At 41.6% G+C, this 25164-nt stretch overlaps 1 protein-coding gene across 1 annotated transcript in view; it reads right to left on the minus strand.

The window, feature by feature from the left end:
* Positions 1–23345, minus strand: part of larp (La related protein) — a 41641-nt gene extending 18296 nt beyond the window's left edge. Inside the window, exons 1-6 of the mRNA XM_065217066.1 lie at positions 22193–23345; positions 11195–12250; positions 2354–2624; positions 2196–2284; positions 1267–2135; positions 58–1195 (exon numbers count right to left, since the gene is read on the minus strand). Of these exons, the coding sequence (XP_065073138.1) occupies positions 58–1195; positions 1267–2135; positions 2196–2284; positions 2354–2624; positions 11195–11974 (3147 nt within the window). The 5' untranslated portion in view covers positions 11975–12250; positions 22193–23345. The remainder of the gene's footprint in view (positions 1–57; positions 1196–1266; positions 2136–2195; positions 2285–2353; positions 2625–11194; positions 12251–22192) is intronic.
* Between the last annotated feature and the right edge of the window lie 1819 nt (positions 23346–25164).

The raw sequence follows: 25164 nt of genomic DNA on the forward strand, positions 1-25164 counted from the left end.
ACAATCGCAAAAATTAGTTAATTTGTTGGTTGGTCAATTTCCGTGCGCAGCTTCTACCTGTGTAACAATAAGAAGCTTATTGATTTCGTGATCCGACAGTTCATAGTCGCTATCCTCATCGTCGGACCAGTTGTCAGAGAAATGATTAACACGGCCAACCCCTCGTGGGATGTCAAGTTCTTCGTCGAATTGGAAATCTAACTCCTCCCGTTCTTCACCCTGTTTGGATGACCGTGTCGCAGCGGATGTTGGTTTTCCTGAGGCTGCTGGTGTGGTTGCTGTCGTCGAATCTTGTGGAAGTGTGCCCGCTTCTGGTTGGTCCTTCGGTTTGCTTCCGGAGTCCTGTTTTTGGTCCTGCTTCGGAGCTTGTCCGTCTTGAATGTTTTGATGGCGTTGGGCAGAGCGTGAGCGTCGTTTTACTTCTTTCCACAGTTCGGCTTCTTCGGTGACTGCGGACGTGGCGTCTTTGTCACCTGTAGTAGCATTAGAGTTAGATTTCCTTTCGGCGTTTTTTGGATCCTGTGCGTCCTGAGCAATGTTTTCTTTTTTGTCCGTGCTTTGAGTTGTGGCCGGTTGCGCGGGGGTTCCAGCGGGAGTAGCTGCGGGGGCGGTTGGTTGAGTTGTGACAGTGCCAGCAGATTGCTTCCTCAGAGCTAAGGCTGGGATGAATTCTGGCACGTTGGGGTTTAAGTTTTCCGACTCGGAAGTTGTTGGTGTTTTGGTAGTCACTGGGGGCACCACTGGCACTGCAGGGACTACCGAAGGAACCTTGATGATGGCGGGTTGTTGTTGTGGCTGCTGTTTTGCACTTTGAGTTCGAAAATTACGTGGCATAGGCGGGGGTGGAATACTTGACAGGATCTTGGAAGCTACCGGAACCGCCGATGTCGGTTCAGCCGGGGGCTCGACAGGATTCGGGCCCGACGGCAAATTGGACTGATAGTGGTTGGTTCCCGTGTCCGCTGGATCGATTGGCCACTTTGTCGGGTCGGTTTTCGTACGAACCTTGTATTCGTCGACCAAGTCCAGCTTATCAGACTCTTGGATTGCGATGATGATGATGTTCAGGTCTGCCGTCAATGCTTGGACACGGTGGAACGATGCGATCAATGTCACTGGGAGGAAACCTTCTGGGTCCATCTTGCGCCGGAGGTAAAAATCACGATTCAAATTTTCTTCACTGAAATAGTATTCGCTGCAAAAAAAGAAAGAAAGAAGAAGATATATTTCATTGCAAGAAATCAACATTAACCGCAACAAACATACATCTGCTTCTTGATACACTCCTTGATGCTGAGCTGGTCCATTCCGATGAGCGGTGCTCCGTTGTAGTAGAACGTGCTGAGATAAGGCATCATGAACGCGGTCTGTTCCTTTCCGATCGCTTGTCCCACGCCATTGAATTCCTGCACGAAATCACCTCCATTGGTCAGTGGCTGCCCGGCATGTGGTGCTCCTCGATCACCATGTCGGGGTCCGCCGGGAATGTGACCTCCTCGAACCGATGGGGGTCCCCGTCGAATTGGTCCTCCACGGGAAATCCGACCACCGCGACCTCCTCGGTACACCGGAGGTGGTCCGCCACCTCGACTGGTTCGAATCCTGCTCGACCGTGGTAGAGGAGTCCGTTCCTGATGCCAGTTTCCATCGTCATAGTCATCGTAGCGACGGCGTCGAGGAGTTCGTTCACGACGAGCCCGCGGTTTCGGCAGATCGATTGGCAGTGGGACCCACTTTGGTCGGGGCCCCTTGCGATTGTTAGCACCATTGGCACCGTTTTGGTCGCCGGAATCTGCACTCTTTGGTCGACCATGATCTTCCTCAGTGGAGAGCGGTTTGGCAGGAACTTGTTGCTGAGTTTGGGATGTGATTGTTTCCGCTGGGATTGCCTGCGACGACGTTTGAGGTTTTGGCGCCGCGGAAGCTGTGACTGGGGGTGTTTTGGTTACAGTAGCAGATGCTTGTTGCTCTTCACTGGATGCACTGGTTGTTGGCTTTTCCTGTTCCACTGTATGGCTCGTGGCCGGTGCTGGAGATGAGTCAGTCGTCGGAACTGTTGCTGGTTTCTTCGATTCGCTGGTTTTGGATGGTCCGTCTAGTGTTGGCCAATCGGTACTGCTCGTTAGATCACTTGACTGGAACGTAAGGGGGAATCGTTAATGTTTCGAAGAATGGGAATAACTAAACAGACATACTTTTTGACTAGGTCGCTTCTTTTCTTTTACGGGAGGGACTGGTTTCGGTTGTTCGGGAGCAGCCGTTTTCGGTTGAGCACTAGGTTTGGCTGAAAACAGAAAAGGGTTTCTATTAAATTTCCTTCCCGTGGAGAAAGACGATCGGCAGCAAAGCTTACGTTGTGGTGGGGCCTTGGACTGTTGTTTCGGTTGTAGGACTCGCTTTTCCTGGGGCTGGGCGGGGGGTGCTTTACGGGATGGTGCAGTACTAGCAGCAGTGGCAGAAGCAGTTGTAGTTGTAGTTGTGGTGGTAGTAGCAGCAGCAGCAACAGTAGCAGGAGCAGCAGAAGTCGAAGCTACTGCTCCCGCCGCTGAGCTGGTTTCAGCGGAGGATTTTGCGGGTTTCGTGTCACCGGATGGGATTGGCGCTGGTTCAACCGTTGGAGTTACCTGGAAGAATGCGGGTGAAGAAAATGATTTACATTGATTTGGTATAGAACGATTTTTTTCTGAAATTGTGGGAGGTTCCTTAATGTGGTCTGAGGTTCACTAAATGTATCCTATGCTTCAAAAATTGCTCTTTGAAGCTCTGTTCTGAAGTTCTCTGAACAAAGTGAAAGGAAATTTCTTTGACGATTTCTGTTTCTTTGTTTTAAGATTACCTTTCTCTTAGGTTCCCTGATCTCCTTTGAAAATCAGGAAATTTTCATAAGTTAATTGATGTCGAATACCACCTTGAGAGAACCCTGGTCAGCTCTGATGTTCCGCTTAGCTTATCTAAAAATCCCACAAGTTTACAAGTCCTTCCAATCAGGTGGGAGATGGAAAGGAAAGTTAGAGTGACCTCTGTTGTTAGGGGGGCCGTGTTTACCTCTGCGTCTCCACAAAGGTCCCAGGAGGGAGGTTTTGTTAGTAGGATGGGGTTCGTTCGATCAGGATTCACCTTGATAAGTGATGTGATCATTGTTTTGATATAATGGCAGTTTGATAAGTACACGAATCCGGAGCTATCCCAAGTAACAATTTTGGTTTCATGAGGGTTCTGTAGACCATGAATTGGACTTGTAGAACGCCTAAAACTTTGATAAAACTTGCAATGTTACTTGGGATGAGAAAATGAACCGATCCTATCGACTCTTTACTGTAAAGAAGCCTGGGACTGAATCCATGATTTTCTGCTCAATAAGCAAAAATGGTTAGACTAGACAACCAAGCCCCTTACATCAGAGAAAAAACACTATGACCAATTATTGTTTTTGAATAAGAATGACGTGAAATAACAGAAACGGAAGAAGTCAACTATATTTCGAGAGGAAAGGAATAGATAGATCCAATGTGATAGAGATTTGAACATTTACCCAGCACCTATACCAAATGTTTTTTTTTTCAGAGAAAGTCGATATTTCGTTAAAATCAACGTTTTCCGGTATTCGGCATATGAAATAAATCGCCGTAATTTTTTTGCACTAGCGACATCTGTTGTATTAATGAAACATACCTTTTATCCATTGAATACATATGAAAATCCACCATTTTGCGAGCAAAAGAACGCCTTCCCTACTACGCTATAGAAACCCATTCAAATTTTCTAGATTAATAACTTTGACTATATGTTTAGATGCTAATTTCAAATAACAGACTGTAGTGGTAATTTTTATACGATAGATGGAGTAGATGTAAGCATAGAGTTGATAGTTCCGTTAGAGTACGGCAGTGTGAAGATTGTATATAGATATTAGAGAAGCGAGCTAGGACAACTTTTAAGGAAGGTACCAATCGGTTTTTTCATCTCTCTTTACCAAACTCCCCCTTTTGGAGAGGGATGGTGAGGGGTGTCCCCTCCGCCACCACTGGCAAGGGAGCGCAGGGAACCGTTGAAAAGAATAAGCTGATGGGCTCGGAGAGCTTTTGGAACGTTTGATGAACTGCAGAGAAGTTCAGCGGACGACACTGCAGTTTTTAGGCATGCTTAAGAAGGGATATGAAAACTTACGTGAAAGAGTTCTGATTTTTTTTTTTTGAGATCTATAATCACCTGGAGGTTTGTCGAATAATTTCTGAGCTACATGGTACCTTCAAAATACCTAGGTGATGTAAGTTGAATTGTTGGGCAGTTCAAGATCTTCAGTATGATACCTGATCAAGCTGAAGTCTAAAACAAATATCCTGATCTATTATATGATTGGAATAATTTATGAGCACCCTAGTATCTAGAGAGGATATCTGGGTTGAATTGTTGTGCAGTTGAAGAACTTCTGAATGCTACCTGACAAAACTGAAGTCTCGAAAAAATATTTTGATTATTTTTTGGAGATCTATGATCACCTGGAGGTATTTGAAATAATTTCTGAGCAACCTGCTGTTTGAGAGAATATCTGGGAGATGTGATTTGAATTGATGGGCAGTTGAAGATCTCCAGAATGATATCTGATCAAACTGAAGTCTAAAACAAATATCTTTAGGATTTTTTGGAGATATATGATTACCTGGATGACTTTTGAATAATCTCTGAGCAACTTGGCATTTGAGAGAATATCTGGGAGTAATTTTTCATTTACGGTTTAGCGACTTGCAGTCAATTTAACGAAGATGGCACGGCAACATACCTTGGAGGACGCGCAGAAGACGACAGGCTACCGGCCCGAGATCTTCAAGAAGTTGAGGGGGAGATCGGTCGACTGAAGAACAACAAAGCAACTGGTGTAGATCAACTACCAAGTGAGCTATTAAAATACGGTGGTGAAGCACTGACTAGAGCGCTGCACTGGGTAATTGCCAAGATTTGGGAGGAGGAAATATTACCGGAGGAGTGGATGGAAGGTGTCGTATGCCCAATCTACAAAAAGGGCGACAAGTTGGATTGCTGCAACTACCGCGCGATCACACTACTGAGCGCCGCCTACAAGGTACTCCCCCAAATTTTATGCCGCCGCCTTTCACCATTTGCAAGAGAGTTCGTGGGGCAATACGAGGCGGGATTCATGGATGCCCGCGCTAGCACGGACCAAATTTTCACGATTCGGCAAGTTCTGCAGAAATCTGCACATCATTTGTTCATCGATTTCAAATCCGCATACGACACAATCAATCGAGATCAGCTATGGCAGATTATGCACGAGTACGGATTTCCGGATAAACTGACGCGTTTGGTCAAGGCGACGATGGATCGAGTGATGTGCGTTGTTCGAGTATCGGGGACACTCTCAAGTCCCTTTGAATCTCGAAGGGGGTTACGGCAAGGTGATGGACTTTCGTGTCTGCTATTCAACATCGCGTTAGAAGGTGTGATCAGAAGAGCTGGGATAGACACGAGTGGCACGATGTTCAGGAAGTCCATCCAGCTTCTTGGCTTTGCCGATGACATTGACATCATGGCACGGAACTTTGAGACGATGGAGGAAACGTACATCAGACTGAAGGCTGAAGCTAGGCGGATTGGACTTGCCATCAACGCATCAAAGACAAAATACATGAAAGGAAGAGGTTCTAGGGAAGACAATGTTAGCCTCCCACCAAGAGTTCAGATGGACGGTGACGAAATCGAGGTTCTATGAGTTCGTGTATTTGGGCTCACTGGTGTCTGCCGAAAATGATACCAGCAGAGAAATTCAAAGACGCATTATGGCAGGGAATCGTGCCTACTTTAGACTCCGGAGGAAGCTCCGGTCGAATAACCACCGCACGAAGTTGACTGTCTACAAGACGCTAATTAGACCGGTGGCAAGACGGTTTTATGACAGGTGGGCAGAAACTCACAGTCTCCCAGTGTTGGTGAGTTCTTTGCCGTTAATGTTCACGAAAAGTTCACTATTTTGCTATACAGAAATTCAAAACAAAAATTTTTATCTGCGGATTTGAACAGTTTTTGACCTGTTTTATACTACCGGAAGGTGTATGCTGGTCACAAATGCCGTGCCAAACTGATTTCCTACTCAATTAATCAATCTTTGATGTGAAATTCGCTAATAAACACGAGGCGCATTTCTTATAGCAAACATGCCATAACAAAATGGGCATGGTTCATTTAAGTAAACAAACTAACACTTCTTCCGACTGTGGCACCTATGTATTAGCCGTCTCGGACCGGTGGTCCTCTACGGCCACGAGACCTGGACTATGCTCGTGGATGACCAACGCGCCCTTGGTGTTTTCGAACGGAAGGTGTTTTTTTTTCCTTTGGTTTGTTTTTCCGTCGATCTTATTTTCCGTGCTGAGCACCAATGCGCTACCGACGTGCCAGGAAGGCAGCTCCCACACCTGGACCCTACCTATCGACCCATCAACTCATGAACCGGGGACCAACGGCTTTACTTCCCATCCGAAGGCAGGCGTGATCAGAGATGTTCTGCCTCAGAACATCCCAGCGGCGCCGACTGGGATTGAACGCAGGCCTTCTGGGGTGAGAGGTAATCACGCTTACCACTACACCACCGGCGCCGTTGACGGAAGGTGTTGCGTACCATCTAAGGTGGAGTGCAGATGGATGACGGAACGTGGAGGAGGCGAATGAACCACGAATTGCACCAGCTGCTGGGAGAACCATCGATCGTCCACATTGCACCGTAGGCTGGGCACGTCGTAAGAATGCCGCACGACGACCCAAAGAAAATGGTTCTAGACAGCGACCCAACAGGAACACGAAGAAGAGGCGCGCAGCGGGCAAGGCGGATCGACCAAGTAGAAGGCGACCTGCGGACCCTTCGCAGACTACGAGGCTGGCGAAGTGTGGCCATGGATCGAGTAGAGTGGAGACGACTTCATCGGACAGCAAAGGACAACAAGGCCTTAGCCTGATTGGTAAAGTAAGTAAGTAAATTTAATTGTTTGTAAGAAAGTTTGAACATACTGAGAGGTAAGCACAGATCATCGGTAAGAGACGTGTGTGTGAGAAAATTTGCGAAAAAATCTAAGGGCACCGGTGGAATTCGAACCCACAATTCCCGTGTAGTACACGGGTGCATTGCCAATTATACAACGGTGGACCTATATGGTCTAGGGATGTATTTGGCTAATGACATTTGAGTTTCTTTAGTTGTGCATCCTTACATGCTGAAGTATTTCCAGGTCAGTATGAAATGCAACAGTTGAGTTGCCGGCCTCACCTCCGACCGCCGGGCCGTAGTGGTGAGTATCATAAATTACTTTTTGATTTACGGTTTAGCGACTTGCAGTCAACCCGTGTACTGAATGGGTATTGTGGGTTCGAATCCCACTGGTGCCCTTAGATTTTTTAACAAATTTTCTCACACACACACGTCTCTTACCGATGATCTGTGCTTACCTCTCAGTATGTTCAAACTTTCTTACATGTAATTTTTAAAGATCTTCGGGTGATCAAAGAACTCCGTGAAATCCTCTAAGTGCTTCACCATCTCTGCAAAATCCTCTGGATGTTTTTTTAAAGCTTTCAGGATCATCTGCATTTAACGATTAGCAGACAGTTCGCTTTCAGCTGTGGACGGACACAGCAGCATTTGTTCTCGGTGTCGATAGTGCTATCGGCAGTCTGTTTTTCGACCAAGCTATTGTGTGTTGCGCACATTGTTTATCCGCAGTTAGCTAGCCGTGTGTGGAATCCTGTGGATAGAATCAAGAATGAATGGAGTTGAAGTTAAAAACACCGTCAAATTTAGCTTTGGCGATGGAGCTAGAAAACCGTCGATGGGCGAAATTATAAATTTCGCGAAGACTCTGGATGCGGATCCTATGCAGATAGAATCTATATACAGGGTAGCAGAGGAGAAATCCTTGTTTATTAAATTCAAGGTCGAAGAGGCAATGTGTCACACATTGATGAATAACAGTGAACAATTAACTTCCCGTTATGACGATGGAAAGGCAGTAGAGGTACACATGTTGAATGCGGATGAATACATTCAGTATGTCAGAGTGTACGATCTGCCTCCTGAAGTGCCTGACAAAAACCTAGCATTGGTGCTGGGGAAATACGGCAATGTAAAACGTGTGGTTAGGGAGAAATTTCCTCCCGAGTTAGGTTTTGATATATACACTGGCATCCGCGGTGTATATATGGATGTTAAGAAGGAAATTCCTACATCACTGCATTTCCTCAACCGTAAAGGAAACGTGTTCTATCCCGGGAACAAGAATGTGTGCTTTGTTTGCAAGATTGAGGAACATTAGATGAATTCTTGCCCAAAGCGGAAACCTCGCAGGAAGCTCGAAAAACAACAAACGACGGATACGGAAAAACGTGACCCGGATGAAGCCCAAAGTGTTAGCAGCGTGGATACCTGTACATCATATGCGGGTGTTTTAGCCGGCGATGCTTCAGCGGATGCTATTGAGGTGTTCGATGAAGAAGTTATGGCAATCGATGAGACGACCCCGGACATGGAAGAACAAAAAGCAGCAAGAGGAAGTCAGCTCGAGACCGAAAGCCATCCATTGTTCTTGATCGCGAAGAAATTGAAAACTGCTATTGAAACACAGAAAACGGAAGAAAGCGTGAGAAAGTGAACACCAAACAACCGGCTTCTAGGAAAAAATTAACTAATTTTATAAACACTTTTATTTCAAATTTATGAAAAACTGTAAGAATCGGCTCCGTAAAGCTAACGCGTTTGAGCCTTAAAAATAAATTAATGGATAAAAAAAACGATTAGCAGTTCCATGGGGTCAGATATTTCTTCCTTGATATCAACAAGTTTAGCAGCCACTTTTGATAAACACTATATTGCTCGACATGTACGACGCCCATCACTGCACTCAGCGATACCGTCTAGAATATGCGACGCCCCAATTGGTTGGCTTGCCCTCCCTCGTGAAGAGGGCTGCACACGCCTATGGAAGCCATCCTCAATTTTGAGTGGAACCAAGAACACTGTATGGCAGATCACAGTCCCCTGCTTCCCGCTGCTCTGTGATGTGTATTGAGGTCCCCAACAATTGCCAAATTTGAACGAATTTGGTTATGATCGGGATTTGCGGGAGAATTTTAAATTTTATATGGGAAATCGTATGAGCAACGGGGATTGTTAAGTTGACCCACCAGTTTTTTATGGGTCAATTATTGATTTTTTTAAACTGCATTTTAATGTTTTTATTGGTGCAAATTATGGGCTGCCTTTCATTAACATTTCTCGCGTAACATTTGAAAAGGGCCTATGTCCAAAATGTAAACAATCCAGAAAATGAATTGTAAATTTTTCCGCCAGTATTTAATTCCTATATAAATAAATTGAAGTATTTTAGGCATTTATATTGTTCACAATAACAATAGTAACTATATCTCAGTACACAACATCCAAAACTTGCGAAACGTTTTCAAAAATACATGAAAATCGATAAAAATTTAATATCACAGTAATAAGCCTTTTTGTGAATCTTTAAATGGTTAGGCCCTTTTTGTTAAGCCGTTGTGCTTGTCATCATAAATTGTAGGCCCTTTGCTAAGCCTTTTCTTAACGTCAAATAAATCATCGGCCCTGCCTCAAGCAGTAGGGCCTAGCTTTGATTTGAAATTTTTCAATCATCGGCCCTTCTACGTCGCTAGGCTTATGAATGGAACCTCATCGAACGAAAAAAAATATATGTTAGGCCCGAGGTTAGGCCGTTTTAGCATGAATGATTGGAAAAATTTCGTGGATCGGCCGTTTTTAAAATCAAGTTATTTTTAATGATTTTTAACGATAATGCGGAACATTCCTATACGACTGGTAGCTAATTACCAGTGCTACAGAATGGTATCAAAAATCGGTTTGTTTACATTTTGATCATAGGCCCTTTTCAAATGTTACGCGAGATTTCAGCCCAAGCACTAACATAATGTATGAAAAGGAAAAGTAGGTAGGAAGAGGTAGACGGGGCAAGATCGCCACCCGGGGCAAAAATCTAATATTTTTGAAAACTGCACATACCGTTCCGATTCAAATTTCGGACGATTCAAATTTCGGACGATTCAAATTTCGGACGATTCAAATTTCGGACGATTCAAATTTCGGGCACTTTCATTTTTAATTAAATATTACATCCAGTTAGAAACAAAGTAATAATGTTAGATGATCGTGGAGGGCACTAGTCAAAAAAATTTAAAATTTACAAGACATGTGGATCATATTCGACCGAGATAATCAACTTTTAAAAGTGTCCGAAATTCGAGTTTAAGTGTCCGAAATTTGAATCGGCACGGTACGTACCTTTCACCTAAAATACAACGTTCGAAAAATGATTTAGAAATATTCACTGTTGTGACATCCAAACCATTTTTCGAAATAAAAAAAACGCAATTTAACCCTTTAGATCTGTAACGAAAAGTTTCCAGAGGCAAACCTGACTGTAACGAACAGAACCGTGATACGTGACATGCTTTGCCCCACCTGACCCTACGAAAATTCTCACCGGTTAGCAACGAATACAAAGCAATGGATTTAGTTCCTGTTGGAGAGATAAAAATTAACCGAAACAATCATCTTATCGCGCAAAATTCAAAAAGAACCCAGACAACTTCACAATGTGTACGCTATACCACACTCGACCCCGACGCACAAAGTGTCGTTATCGTTGTCGGTACAACTGTAAGACGTCACAGCTATTAACCATTTCGAAAACAACACAACTGCAAGCTGCCACATCGATCGCCTAAACATCGGCTGATTAGACCGTAAAATCGAAACAGAACTAAACCACCTCACTACTAGAGATTCGATACCAAACGTGCATTACCTTCAAACGGCTAGGTATGTAAATGTAATCATTTGAAAAATTTGGAAACCACGTGGTTTCCATTCGAGCCAGTTTTTCGTTCCATTCGGTGCTTTCGTATCACCAGTCAGCTCCGTTCTTTTTCCTCTTGCTTGTATTCCTCGCTCTTTTCGTCACTGTCCCCCACATGCATCCCGCTCATCGCTTACTATTACCAGACAGATGTGTGTTATTTACACGTCCAAAAACGCAAAAGGCGGAACGAAGAAAAAAAAAAATTGACCCGCTCAACACATGCTCACCTCCCCGAAGTAGAATATGAAGCAGACATAAAAACACCACAACGATCAGCTTACCTTCCAGGCGTTCACTTTCGGCAGAGGCGCTTCCACAAACTTTTTCGGTACTTCCTTGTCAGATCCTTCCTCACTGCTAACCTTGTTGGAGTTGCTGGTTTCACCTAGGGATTCCTTTTCGGGATTTTTGTCCTCCTTCTCGGCTTCTGCGCCGCGTCCTCCGCGACCACCACGTCGCCTTTCTCCCGCTCTCTTTTTGCCATCTTTTTTCGGAGGTCCACCACTGGTACCTTCAGCAGCCTCTTTTGGACCAGCTGCTACTACTGCTCCAGCTCCAGCAGCAACACTTCCGCCACCACCGGCGGCGCCACCACCGCCTCTTCCGGAACGGCGGGACGATTTTGAAGGAGGTTTACCACCTCCATGATGCTCTTCGCCTTTGGCAGCAGCTGCTGCAGCAGCCTTCTGCCTGGAACGACGATCCCGTTTGTTATGCGAAACTACCGGGACAAAGCTGGAATCATCCTCAGCATCTTCACCACCGGCAGGAGCGGCAGCCGCAGCAGTGGGTCCCGAAGCTCCTGAGCTGTCCTTACCGGCAGGAACATCGGGTATTTTCGCACCACCGCTGCTAGGAGCTGGCCCCGCCGCAGGCTTTTCGCTGCGAATGTTTTCCTTGTTGTTGTCATTCTGCTGCTTCTGTTGTTGTTGCTGTTTCTGATTTTGATCCTTGATGTTCAGCAGGACATTCGCGTAGGATGAACTTGAACTGTTGTTGTTGTTGTTGTTATTGTTGTTGGTGTTGCTAGCGCCAGTTTCTGTTGAAACGTGTGTAGCCATTGTTATAGTTTGTTGTGTATTTCTTCGTTCGTGTTTATTGCTTTTGCTTCTCTTCTCCTTCCCACTTATCCGAACCGAGATCCACACTAAGCGCCGCACTTCTAATGCTAGCCCAGATTAGACGGCGAGGTCTAGCTCCTGGGAAGCGAAGGGGGGTGGTGTTTGCTTGGGCGATGAAGAGGGAGGGGCAGTCTCACACGCGGAGGCTATTCCGTTTGCTGTCCCTTCGCACTTATTGGGGATTTCACTTGTGCAGTTGCAGCAGCAGATGAAAATCTGGGAAGAGACGATTAAAGAGAAATGGTTCAGTAAATAATTTATCGCAAACATTATAAACGAAAAGAATGGCCTATGGATTAACACTGTCAGTTGTCGGAGCCAAACCGGATCAATTGCGCATGGGCCTTGAATCATAGAAGTTTTTCGCAGTAATATGGATTAATTTAGCTGGCAACTAATGGCGAATTTGTTTTTGATTCAGTTCCAACCTGGTTCGGGTATCAAGATTGGGTTTGCTTGTTGCCTTTCAAACGTCAGTGTTCGCAAAAAATCGGGTAAATAATCGTTCCGGTTACAAGGTTTACAAGACACATTACTGTTACGTTGATCCCGGAAACCTACTAGCAATTCAGACTCAAAGTTAAGGATAATTCAAGACCAACAATTGAAATGGCCTCAACTCCATTTTTTAAACAAACCGAAACCTACATTCGCAAACCTAAACCACAATCGGGAAGAGGCGAAATTCCCCTACCTGTTCATTAGGTTGGTTTCCTTTGGCGGACTTCGGTTCGCGAGAAAATGGCCTTACAAGGTTTGTTTACAAAATGGAGTTGAGGCCTTTTCAATTGTTGGTCTTGAATTTATAAAAGTCTAATAGTACAATTTAATCATTGAAGCAATATTGGTGACTAGTAAATCCCGATTATCAATTTCCCGGAATATTCGAAATGTTTCCGGTGGTGTGATATAAGTTTAAATTCAGTGCTAACATTTGAAAACGGCACAAAAGCCATTTGTAAACAAATGGTTTGTGGGCCCTTTACTCACTACTTGAAGTACACCCACGCGACACAACAGCAACATCGGGTAGGGGAAATTTTCCCCTTCCTGACGATGCTGTTGGTTTGCGTGGGCGTTCTTCGGGTAGCGAGTAAAGGGCCCACAAACCATTTGTTTACAAATGGCTTTTGCGCCGTTTTCAAATGTTAGCACTGAATTAATCATTACATTCACTTCCCAAGTAACATTGCAGGTTTTATCGAGGTTTTATAGCTTTCTATTAGTCTAAATCATGATCTACAGAACCCTCATAAAACCAAAATTGTTACTTGGGTTGGTTCAATGGGTCATTTTGTTTTCTTTGTTCGGAACATATGTAAATCCCCTGCCACCAGTAAGTTGGTCTATTGAAGTATAAATGGGCCATTGCTAAGACAGCAGAATCGTGGATCGTGAATTTTCGTGTCTGAGTTCAAAACCTTCAAAATTTGTCTATGAACCTTGAAAATTTGCTCAGAAGTCTTCACAGGATTTCATTGGAATGTCCTCAATAATTTGCTTCAGAATCTTTTCCCATCAACAAGTTCTTTTCAGAATTCTTCTAAAATAAATTTAAGATTCTCACTGGAAGTCCTTAGAAAATGTCTTTATAGCAGTACAGAAATTCCAGAGTTCTAGAATTCTCTGCAAATTAATGGAATTCATTCTAAGATTCTCTTCGATTTTCTATAACTCTTTCAAGTATTCACGAACTACATAATTCTATTACAAATGAACATGAATTCTTCCTAGAATTCTCATGCGATTTTGAACCTCACAATCATCTCCTCTAACCATCTGAAGGTCTCCTCTAACTTCTTGTGAAAATTCCAGCGGCGTTTCCTTAACCTCAATCTACCTGTGCACCAACTCACAAAACATAAACAATTATCAAAATATTGCCTTCAATGTATAGATATTGAGTAAACTAGAAGATTAAATGTATTTTTCAACCGATTCGAGCATGAATATGGCATTAAATCTGCTATTGAAAGTTAGTGCACAGGTAAAAAGTGAGGTTACGCGACGCCACTTGAAAATTCACTCGAATTCACTAGAAATTCCTAGCTAGATGTTCTTGAAATTAACCTCGGAATACCATTAAAACTCTTCGCAGAATTTCTTTGGAATTGTGCCCTAAAAATTCGGTTCTTTTGGTATTCATGAAGAATTTCGCTTGGAACTCTGTTTAGGAATCATATTTCGAATTTCCTCAGAATTTCGTTGGAATTCCCATCGGATTGCTCTTGAAATTCTTCTAAGGAGTTCTTAGAATTTCTCAGCTTATCCCCCGGCCTTTGGAAAACGTCTACCATACATGGGACATAGCTCTAATTGTTTTTTTAAAAACAATAATTTTTTTCGTTTGTGTCCAGAACAATCCAATATTTTATTAGAAAGGTTTAGCTAGAATTTTTGATTTTTTTTTATCGAGAAGATAATGGGGCAAGAATGTTACCCCCAATAATTTAGACCAGAAATAACATTTCAGTGCTACCCAAGGGGTAGGTCACTAAGCACAACATTTTCTCAGGGTGCCGCAAGTGTACCGCTGGTGTGCCGATTGTTCCGGCAGTGCCAGGCTTAGAGCAAGCCGCGACTTTTAAAAAAATACGAATACTATGGTATATTTGGCAACCTAGTATTTCTGACAGCTTGAATGTTTAGGTTTGCAATAGCAAAGGCCCCGAAAATGTCGAATGTAGTGCTCGATAAGGATTTCTTCTACCGACGAATAAAACTCCCCTACGCCAGCAGGGAGGATCCAGAGTTTTCCCATGATGATTCGCTGCAGAAGGTGGATTGCATTCTGACGGCGGTCGGCGTAGACGAGGAAACCATCTACGGCAAATCAACCTGGCTGTTGGGATACGAGCTGATCGATACGATTACGGTGCTGTGCGAATAGTCAATCTTTTTCCTGACCAGCAAAATGAAGGTTGATTTCCTGAAGCAGATCGAGAAGGACGGTGAGGAGGGCATTCCTTTTGAAAAGCTGCTGGAGGCGATAAAGGGATCCAAAGATGGCAAATGGGATCCAAGAGCGTCCCAATCGCGTACATCGTGCCCTCCAAGGAGAACTCCGAGTTTATCACCATCAGACGGTAGACGTATTCAACAAGTACATCAAGGATCACATCATGGATTTTATGGATGCTGATAAGAAAGGTACGTCTCCGGTGTGGATACCAACTAGTTGGACATGTGCTACCACCCGGCGATTATCCAGTCGGGTGGCAATTACAGCTTGAAGTTCAGTGCATTCAGCGACAAGAACTATCTGCACTTTGGATCTATCATCTGTGATCTGGGTACGCGTTACAAGTCCTACTACTCCAATGTCGTCCGAACGTTGCTGGTCAATCCGACGGAAACGATTCAGAAGCACTACACCTTTCTGCTCAATCTGGAAGAGGAACTGCTGAAGGTGATGATTCCGGGCAAGAAGCTCTCGGCGGTTTTCAACGTCGGAATGGTTTATGCCAAGAAGAAAGATCTCAAACTAAGACGTTCGGTTTTACCATCGGGTTGGAGTTCCGGGAGAATTCGATCGTAGTACTTCAAAAAGTGAAATTCAGTTTAAAAATTGTAAGTTAATTAGGTTGAGTTGAAGCAATCAAAATTCCGTGTGATTGTGCCGTGATTATTAGTTCGGTATTGTTCAAATGAGTTTGGTTTGGTAGACGACCAATACGGCACAATCACACGGAATTTATATTGTTTCCACTCAACCTAATTAACTTTTATTTTGTTACAAAAATCGACAACCATTTGTTTCATCTCGTATAAGATAACACTACTCTTCTACTCTAAACCGAAATCTCACTTCAAATTTACATACGTCGCATCGGTGGTATGGCCACAGTTGTTACCCTTCACCGCCATCAAAGCATATCCATCGTTGCCCCAATAGTTGGACCAGGAGTTCTTGATTAGCCAGTAATCTTCTCCTTCGAGTTTTCCGTATCCAACCGCCACCACTGCATGATCCAATCCATCCAAATTGCTCTTGCATTCCGGTTCGTAGTACACTCAATTTGCGTAGTAGCTGAAAGACTTGTGACCGGCATCGATAGCAATCGATAGCCCACGGAAGCCTACATTTCGACTTTAAATATGAACCGAGAAGTGAACTGCTGGTGTGAGGTCCTCTAGTATATTCAATTAGAGTATGTATCTGAAATACACAGTCAAACAGCACATGATTATGTTGTTAACAACTTCAATGACAGCTGTCCAGCAGTGCTTTTATTTTACTTTAAACAATCCAATACCTACGACATTGTGCCGATGGATATGCCTAAGCTATGCCGAGTCTACTTTCTACACACTGTGCTGAGTGACTTACCCCTTGGTGCTACCTCATCCTTGAAACTATAAATGGTGTTCCTATGAAAAACTTCAAACTTTAGAAGTTCATCTCACTATCATTTAAAACCCCTAAATTTAGTTTGATATCTGGGAATCTGATATTATGTATGATTGAAAATGAAGATTCATTACATTTATAAGGGTTTCGACTCAATGAAGAAAACTAAATTCCCTGATTTTCCAGTCGTTTTTCAGAAAGAAAAAAAAATTGATGGGGTTGTGTACAAGACACGACCGCATGGTTGACATAGAGAACGTTAAGCTGTTAAGTGAACTTCTCGTGCATTTTTATTGATATTGATTTAAAATACAGTAGAAGTAGAAGTAACTTTTCTCAAATCAAACGTTTGGTTTCCAAATAAGTAGGTGCTTAGTACAACATTTATTAAAATTAAGGGATTCAGTTATTCATTTTCAACATCAGAGCAAAAGTCCGTATACAGGTTCCCTACCTGTTAAATGTTTTGATAGTTTTCATAGTTTCATAGTAGTTCCGATACGAAAATGAGCGGAGGCACGACAGCAGTGCTCTTTATCACTTTACTGTTAGCTACAACATTACAGGTTCAAGCAGAACGATGTGAAACAAGTGGTACTGGATTATGACGTCTGGGTTAGGGAACACGTTTATTTCATAAAAACAGTGACAAAATTATCACTTTTTTGTTGTACATTTTACAACAGTTTTTATGAAAAATTGGAAAGGTATTTATTGTAGTAGATTTTGAGAGTTATGTCCTATCGATTGATGTATTTGGATTTCAATTTCATCTATAACTGATAAAGCTGTAAGCGTTCAAAACCTTACACCTTTTCGTGACGGTCGCAATTCTAAAAGGATGAGATTTATTCTAAAAGGATAAGATGTCAAAAATGCGAGTATAGAAAACCATTCACAATTTTCTTAATTCACAAGTTTAACACATGTCCATTATCTGGGTAATCAGTTAAAGCAGTAACCGAGGTGTTACATTGATTGATAACGATATGTGAATGAACCCGCAAACATTTTTATATCAATCTATCTTTTAATTTTAATTTTAAGTTATGATAAAACGAGCACAACAACACGCATTTTCATCACAGTATGATCGCCAAAAAGTTTTCAACAAGTTCATCTTTCTACAATTTACTCCTTTTTTTCTCCTTGACATGACAATTTCCTCACCCTTATTAGTTGTTTTTCTGACTGTTTCTGGACTTTTCGCATATGAAACACTTGTCTTTAATTCCGTTATAAAATGTATTCCCTGTGTACACTTTAATTCCCATCCCATCTCCGTTGATTTTTCTGGATAAAACGTTTAACCAAACGCTAGATCGCAGAATGGAAATTGTTGACAAGCACATATTGAACATTCCAGGTAACCAATAAGGCCGCTAATTTGGGTATATAAAGCTACATACGACTAATATATATACTTGGGATTGTCCCCCATTTTTTCCATCAAACTAAAATTTGATTTTCAGAAATGTGCTTTCAGAAAATTAGAAATTTTGTTCCATGTGACCCTGAGTTCAATATTTAATCATAATCTGCTACCTCAAGCAGTTGTAAATTCGTCCATCCATGCAGGATTTTATTCGACAGCTTAATGTCTGAACTAATCCGGTTTTTAAACACACAATGAGGAACTAAAACTACAAGCAGGGTTGGCATGCTCATTGGTAATGACTTTTCACTCAGTTCAAGAAAATTTATTTTACTTTAGACTGTAAATCACTGTAGACATGCACAGCGTAGTCAGGTTGCAACATTTGAACAGTCACAAGTATTCAGAAATATAACCTTCATCTCCTAACTCTCCAACCCATTCAGACAGACATTTTGCTGTGCTGGGCCCGCTGTCACCGTATAACATGTTGCCTACGCGCCTGCCACTGGGCTGCATTCAGAGGTTTAATAACCGACATGAACGACCATAGAAATTATCATGAAATTTCTGATCAAAGCACACTACTGACATCTGTTGCCGTGATCGCGGAAAACGTTTATCTAAGCCACGAACACGAGTGCAAAATGAATGAGTTGGTTCATGTCAGATCTATTCTGGACTATAGTGGCTATATTTATAGTCTGGCGGATAGAATTTCGACCTATCAAAAAGCGGAACCAATTCAAAATATTGTAGACCAACAATTGAAAAGGCCTACTAACTTTTTAAACAAAACGTTGATTATTCTTTCCTCCAATCGAACGAAAATTACCAGCATCATCGGACAGGGGAAACTTCCTCCAACCCAAAGATGTTGTTAGTTTGCGTAGGCGTGCCTTAAGTGACGAGAAAACGGGTTCCGGAAGTTTTGTGCGCAATAGCTGATGTGCTCTTTTATGGCCGTTATAGATTTTCGAGTAGAAGTTAAGTTTAAGTTTCATGTCGGTTTGTCGGCCCCAGCTAAATACAACGCCATCCAGAAACACGCTAATCCACTTGGAGAATACATTTTGTCACAACTAACACTGTATAGGTCTACTCAAAAATGTAAATAGATTTTGACCGATCCTCTGGATCCCACTTATTGATCATCTAAGCCCAAAATCACCAAACGTATGTTCTCCAAGCAGAATCTGACGAACACTAGCGTGTAAATTCATAAGATTTTGATCATTCTAACAGTAATACATCTGCATTTTTTATACAATACAGCTGGAGAAGACTATGCTCTTGGTTTAAGTAATTGTCTGTTCAACTTTCACCGCTTCAAGCAATTATAATAATTCATTTGAGCGCCCACAAGCACACACTTATATTGTAGTTTTGATTTGTTTACGAACATCGTCAAACTACACTGAGTAATTAAAATGTAAGCGAGATCAGTAATACTTTTCAGAGAGGGTTAATAAATATTTCCATGATGTTTAAAGAAATTCTCTGAGATTCCCTGATATTTCAGGACTAAAATGGAATTCCCTGATTTTCCAGGTTTTAACAGGTAGTCGCCACCCTGATTCTGTTTTATCAGGCCTGACTGTGAAAGTAACACTCCAGCAGCTGTGACTGAGGACCATTTTGGAGTTAAGGGTTATAAACATGTTAAATGATGAATAACAAAGCGGTTGTTTCCTATACAATTATCTAACAAATTTTGGAAATTTTACGGTAGATTCAAATAGGAAAATATTCACTCAAATTCAATCATGTTGTCGATTGCAAGCTAGTTTGGAGCTGGGATAACTCTCATTTTGCAAGCCACTAGTAATAATCCACTACAGGCCCCTACATTTATCAGAATTCTGTTGCAATTTTTGGTTTTGGTTCAGTTGAATCCTGCCAAAAACTCTGAGCCAGGAGTGCTCGAGCCTCCATGAATCTAATAAAGATTGTTTACATTCGTGTTTCATTGGAATTATAACCAACGTATTGATACTAACAATTTTAAATTGGCTCATTACTTGACTAGCACATTGGTCCCAAGTACTACTATAAGCGTATCCCATTGTCGCACTAGAATTAAAATTTGGAGGTTAAATTTGCCTTTCTTTACCGTTGCTCATTCGTGAATTTTTAAAGTATTTATGAGTTGAAGATTGAAAATATGTTTACCCAAAACAATTTCTTTAATCGGTGCTGCACAATATATATTTATTTCATAAAAAGTTCCGTTTGTTACAAAGCATGGAAACACTCAACATACATTGTCCCCATCGAAGAGAACTTTTTTTCTTAAATAATTTTATTCAGGATGCTTTAATTTTAAACTCACGATTATACTAAATGTTCGGTAGGTGCTGAAACAAGATTACTTCACGGCATTCGCAAATGCATTTCATGCGTCAAATGCATTTAAAGTGCAACGGTGTGCATTTGGCTTTACTTGAAATTTCAATATTAAGTAATTTTGACCGATAAAGGTCATTTAACTGTATCTTGTTTCTGTGGACAGACTTTCAGTCAAAGTCGTTAAAAGTCTTTCAATTAGCAAACGTTTAGTGTATTATCAATTCAAGAATAATAAGGCGCAGGTTAAATAGAAACATTTCGAAATTGATTTGAAAAAAAATATCATTCTCAATTCATGACAATCATGAGCTCATGTTAAAGGATTGTAAAATTCTTTAATTTTTGAAAATGTTTCAAAAGAATATGGTTGAGATAGGAATAAGTCATTTAGTGACGAACCGGCCAAAGACTGAAAGTCTCTTTAATAAAGAAACAAAAAAGGAATAAGCAATCATGACCAGGGGTTGAAACTGTTGACGTTTTTTACGACACTCGCTTCGTTGTCATGCGCGACAGTCTGTTTTTATTCGTACTCTCATGCTCTACCGTCGTATCTCTCACCCAACACAAACGGTAGAATAACATTCGAGCAAAAAGAAAATTATCAAATCACTATCATATGACATGTGTGATTTCGTTCTATTTCCTCAATTTGGTGTAAATTAAACCATTTATGATCAGAAATTTTATTACTAGGACATCACTGCTTGCTATTTCCAGAGATCACACAAATAAAACATCAGCAGCTTTTTTTATGAGAAAAACTAAAATACATACATTCGTGACGGTTTTCGGCGACAGTGTCGTATGACAGAGCCTATCATATGACATTTTTGTTTGATACTGTACTATGATACTTTGGTTTGCAAGTGTCGTATGCAAAGGCAGTCGATTATCACAGAAAATGTGTCGACTACCGTGACCGCTTACAAGACTGATCATGACTTGACTTTACTGCAGGTTTCAAATGAAATCGATAACATTGAATTAGTTGGAAAATAATCTCAGAAGATGACTCTTCATTTATTTAGTTTCTACGAGGAATGAATGACTGAATACTGAGAGAGCTGACCAACGTTGGGGCTCTTTTCGATAAGTTTACGGTTGAGTTGCTCATTTGCTGCATCATTACTATAAGAATTTAGTATAAGTGAGTTATTGGATGTAGATATTGTTGACAAGTTGATATACGACAGCCTGGAGACAAGATTGCAAATTCAACAAACAAAAGATCTAAACCTCAAATTATCATTCAGTTAAAATCCAGGCGTCTATTTGAAATTCTTGTAGGTTTCATTAATCTAAAGTTCCATGAGTTCACCTTCAAACTCTCCCCACTGAACGCAAATATTTTGAACGACAGACTGTGTTCATCTCGCCTGAAATAATGTTTACGAGATCTACATTGTCTCGCTTTTCCATACTATTTACTCCAGAACTTCACTAAAAATCAACTGGTTACCCTACTATAATCCGGTAAACTTATTAATTCTTTGTTTTGAACTTGGTTTCGATCATTCTACGAACTAGGGTTTAGATCTGATCTAATTTCCAAACTAAAATTTAACCATAAAAGTGGAATGTTTTTCCTTAAAATGACTACCCGTGTCAAAAAATCCAACTAAAATACAATGATTTACATTGTCATTGTAACCATGATATTTGCTGTACAAAAATTGGACACATTTGTCGATTCCCATGAAATTACAACGAAATTTGTGGTTCACAACAATGAAAATCATAGTATTTGAGAAATTTACAGTAGAAAAGGGGGCATCTTAACAATGCAAAAAAACTAATTTTTTTTAACAAATTTGAACACTAATGTTCATTGTTTTAGCATTGTATTATTAAAAATTTAAATTTATTTTTGCTCTGGTACAACAATTTAACAATAAAATTTAATGTACTCGACATGTTAATTTTGCTTTGGGTAAGAAAGGATAGCATATACATGTACATTCGTTAATAATTTAAATTCCAAATTTAAAAAAAAAATTATGCCTAATCTCTTTCATTCATCAATCACCCACAACCCCTCCGTCGGTGAAGCATATAACTGTTTATTTTGCGGAACACTCACCTGGCAGCTTCTGCGGATCGGAGGAATGAAAACAAAACCGAAAAGAAAAAGAAAATCGTTTGCTCCTTCCCTTTCTCTCTTTCACAAACACCAACTGTCAAAGCTGGATGATGCAGGAAAAGAGATCGAGTGTCGGTAATGCAGACGGCGACGACGTCGGACGAACGACTCGTGCGTGCTCTCGCGCTGGTGTTGTTGACTACTTTATCGATCTTTTCGCTCCATGTTGGCCTGTTCTGCACGGCTCGCTATCTTGCTCACTCCTCGTGCTTACTGCTCAGATGAGGAGGAGGCACCTTACTGCCGTTCCGGAATTGGCCATTGCGTTGCTCTTTGTTGTGGAACTGGCCGGTTTTCACAATGTTTACAAGAGAGTAATATCAGTCTGGGACTGTGCACTGGAAGGAAATGCACCTCTTGTTTGCACAAACACTATAGTTTACCCTTCTACCGCACTATGAATAGAATCACGATGACATAACTTTGGCTACCCGATAGGCCAGAAGCTGCCTGGTTTTCCTTCTTCCACGGAGAGGCAAAACACAACGTACACTGCAAGGGATCAGAGGAGACCACAATTCTTGCTTAAATTGGTCAAAACACTCACTCTCTCGATTGATTCTTTTCAGAACCTTGAATTTTCGCTTCACTCGACTATGCCTTCGATTAGAACAAGCAAATTAATCACCACACATCGATTCGAAAAAAAAAGCACCGCACCGCACTTTCGAACAGGAAGAGCCTTTCGATTTTTCTTCCCCTTGTGGATGGCTCTTCCAAAGGGAACTCTTGCTGGCTGCTGCTGCCGTTGGCTTGTTCTTCTTCCCTTTCTTGTTTTCTGCGGCTGCCAGAGCAGTGTCGGAAAAAGTGCGAGAAGGTAAGAAGAAAAAGACTGTTCTCTGTGCTTCTGCTCTCTGCCCAGACACTGCACGATACACTTCTTCGGGACAGACGAGTCGAATCGAAAACGAGGTGCAAAAACTAGAATCGATCCTGGCGCGGCCGGACGTGATCGAATTCGCAACACTTTAGCACACCGGAATTCCCGTAACGAAGCCGATTCTAACGGACTGTACTTTACCGCCGAACGGTGGCCAATTTTAGCCAATATTGCAAAATAAATATTTTGTTGTTCCAAAACCACGTTTTGTTGCCCGAGAGCCGAAATGTTAAAGGTGGAGCATGAGTGAAATGCGCACGGTGCCGAGTAGTAGGATTTTCATGATTTGACAGCTCAACTGACAGCCATCGGTGTGCTCCGTAAGTGACGGGCCCTGAAGTTGACTCTGGCGCGTGGAGTGCTGCCAGCAGGCTGTGGCTGCCAGATTGATAATCTATAATGCACAAAACGAAAATCAATTATTTTATCCATGGGTTTCACTTATACATTTTTGTCAAAACATCGACCTTACATTCCATAAGACAAACCAAATAGATCCTATAAGAATGCATAAAAGGTATATGTGACCGCTTATACATTGCATGACACATGATCTTCATTAACTTTATTCAAGGCGTCTGCTTATTAGTTGACTTATACATTTTATGAATAATCAGCAATAGAAATTTGCCAAAAAGTATATGGAGATTTCTATCCGTGTGGTGCATTGTGGGAGACTGTTTTAGTGAAAATCCGAGTAAAATTCTTAACAAACCCTAATCATATTTGTACATGGTTATTTTGCTTAACGACATGGTCAGGGTATCATCCAAACAATTTGTGGAATAGCTCAATCATTTGGATTGTAGTTCGGGTATAATATTTTTTTTTCTTATTAGTGAACCACTGTAAAACTCGTTTTGACCGATCGAAATCCATATACATTCTGAGGTACCTGAGGAAAATAATAAAGAACTAAATAAAAATCAAAATACCTTAATAAAAATGCTATGGTTAATTTGCTTAATGACGTGTTCGGGGTATCATCCAAACCATTTGGAGAATAGTTCAATCATTTCGGTTATCGTCCGCTAGTGTGATCAACTGATTTTTCGAGTGATTTTTTAATTCAATAATTAAAATTTGACAGGAGCCATAACAGTAATCTACGGTTGTGAGAGGCAACATTGATGAACCGTATGAATAAAGAGTAAAGCAAACTCTTCGGTGCTTTTCTTATGGGAGAAAGTAAAGTAAACTCTTTTATTCATACGGTCCAGTTGACCTTTTTGACGTTTATAACACGCACACTAGGGTTATCACATTTTCAAGTGCGAATTTTGATATCCTCACTTTCATTTCATTCAAAAATTCCGTTTGCTATTGTTCACTTTCGGCCCATAAATACTCGCGTGTATGGAAAGGACTATTTCAACACTTCTGTGAAACGGCGCCGGTGGTGTAGTGGTAAGCGTGATTACCTCTCACCCCAGCAGGCCTGGGTTCAATCCCAGTTGGCGCCGCCGAGATGTTCTGAGGCATAACATCTCTGATCACGCCTTCCTTCGGATGGGAAGTAAAGCCGTTGGTCCCCGGTTCATGAGTTGATGGGTCGATAGGTAGGGTCCAGGTGTGGGAGCTGCCTTCCTGGCACTGGCACGTCGGTAGCATTGGTGCTCAGCACGGAAAACAAGATCGACGGAAAAAAAAACAAACCAAAGGAAAAAAAAACACTTCTGTGAGGCAAACTGGCTCCAGTCATTTCGAAAGAATTATCAGAAGCATTATCTGAAAAATCCCATTAAACTACATTAATGAGTTTTAATGATAAATACTGGCCAGGACAGAGCAGTTATAAGGGGAGATTCAAATATGAAATCCACAAGTTTTACCATAGAGGTAACTCTAAGACCACTGGGTCCCGAAGAAAATCATTATTATTTTTGGCTCACTCAGTACCAGAACAACGGTCCCAAGCAGTCCCAAGCTATTTCACTCACCCCTGCATGTTCTGCATGAATCCACACACCCCTGATGTTATCTGTCAAACTTTCATAGCGAATCAAAACAAACATAGTGTAGTAATAGAATT

Source organism: Ochlerotatus camptorhynchus, unplaced genomic scaffold (assembly GCF_037179485.1).
Source record: "Ochlerotatus camptorhynchus isolate MF236.1 unplaced genomic scaffold, CSIRO-AGI_Acam_v1.1 ptg000070l, whole genome shotgun sequence".
In the NCBI taxonomy this organism is placed as follows: Eukaryota; Metazoa; Arthropoda; class Insecta; order Diptera; family Culicidae; genus Ochlerotatus; species Ochlerotatus camptorhynchus.